The 1,563-nt window shown below is 38.1% G+C and overlaps 1 protein-coding gene across 1 annotated transcript in view; it reads right to left on the bottom strand.

Moving 5' to 3' along the window:
* The window catches only part of pibf1 (progesterone immunomodulatory binding factor 1), a 21,609-nt gene that overhangs the window by 19,086 nt on the left and 960 nt on the right, over positions 1 to 1,563 (bottom strand). Inside the window, 2 exon segments of the mRNA XM_032541219.1 lie at positions 13 to 211; positions 855 to 955. Coding sequence (XP_032397110.1) covers positions 13 to 211; positions 855 to 955 — 300 coding nt within the window.

The following is a 1,563-nucleotide window of genomic DNA, read 5'->3' as shown; positions in this document are numbered from 1 at the left end:
CCCCATACTTACAGCAACATATTCCTGTATGGAGATTTTGTCTTCAGGGAGGTCGCGGAGCTCCTGGTACCTGTCCTGGGAGATGTCCAGATCCCGGAGCGACCTCCGCAGCTCTCCAGCCTTCTCACACAGCTGCCGGTTGGTCTCCTCTAGCTGCTGCTGCCTGAGCAGGATGGCCTCCATCTCTTGCTTACGCAGAGCTTGCTGCTTCCTGGTGATGACAGTCTTTGTTAGCGCAGTTTGCATTTGTGCTTACCAGCTAAATAATGGGATTGATAACACAGTTAGAGTTATCCTGGTTAAACCCTTTTCATGCTTTTTTTATAACTTCTAGATTGTCCCAAGTGGCATAAAAGCAGAGCAACCACTCACACATTTCCTTCATACATTGCTCTTTTAGGAGGATCATTAGTAACAGTTCGCATTCACACAGATATTTCAGGCTCTGCCTTCCTTAGCGCGTGCGAGCGTGTGTGTGTTCTCTGTGTGTGTTAAATGTGGCTAGATAAGATGACAATCTAAATACCACTGTACGGCTGTAGAAAATTCTTGAAAACAGAAAATATGTTAAATGACAAACAGCCAGCAGGTATAAATTGTCCAAACTGTACACACATTTGTCAATGTGTCTGCCCTATCATCCTCCAAGAGTTCGATGAAAAAAAAAAAAAAAAGTCATTATGACTTTTCTTTTTCTTTTTTTAAACCTTCATACATATATTCAAATAATACAAAAAAAACTATTATATCTTTATGGGTATACCAACTTTCAAAAAAAAAAAAAAACACCACATACATCAACAATTACATTCCTCCACATTTCACTGTCCATCCCCACCTCTACTTTTCCTCACCTATTCTCCTCTTGGGTGAGTTTCAGGTGGCTATCCAGTCTCAGGGCCAAAACCTGTTTCTGATGTAGAGCGTCGTTCAGCCTCTCCTCCAGCTCCTCAGTCTGGCACATGAGACACATGCATGGAAACATTCACGGGACTATAGCTAATTGCAACAAAGATAATTCTGTAAAATGGTAGTTGCTGCATCCCTCCGTCTTTGTCAGGTAGGCATAATGTAGTTTTAACCCTCCTGTTGTCTTCCCGTAGATCAACGTTTAGTTTTTCTAGGTCAACATTTTAAGTTAAAACCTTTTCAACCCTTGTGTTTTCTTCCCGTCATAAAAATCAACACTTTTGTTGATGCTTTTATCAATGTTTTTAACTTTTTTCTTGCATTTGCCCCTTTTTTCAACACCTTTGATGCTTTTTTCAATGTTCAACACTACGTAACACTAACTTATCAACTTGAGTTTTACAGTTATTTTTGGAATTTATGGTCAATAAACCTCATTTATAGGAAATTATACGTAATGTTTGAGTTAGAAAAGCAGAAATTAGGAATTATTTAAACTAAAATTAAAGGAATGTATGTTGATGGATAATCACAGACTGGAATATGTCAACTTTTACTCAATACTATTTCAAAACCACTTCAATTTTTTTCTTTAAATTCTATAATATTGAATAAGACACTCCAAAATTAATGAAAGTAGAGATCTGTACTTGG

The sequence above is a fragment of the Etheostoma spectabile genome, chromosome 17 (genome assembly GCF_008692095.1).
Source record: "Etheostoma spectabile isolate EspeVRDwgs_2016 chromosome 17, UIUC_Espe_1.0, whole genome shotgun sequence".
Classification (NCBI taxonomy): domain Eukaryota; kingdom Metazoa; phylum Chordata; class Actinopteri; order Perciformes; family Percidae; genus Etheostoma; species Etheostoma spectabile.
This window is presented reverse-complemented; position numbering and strand designations above follow the sequence as displayed.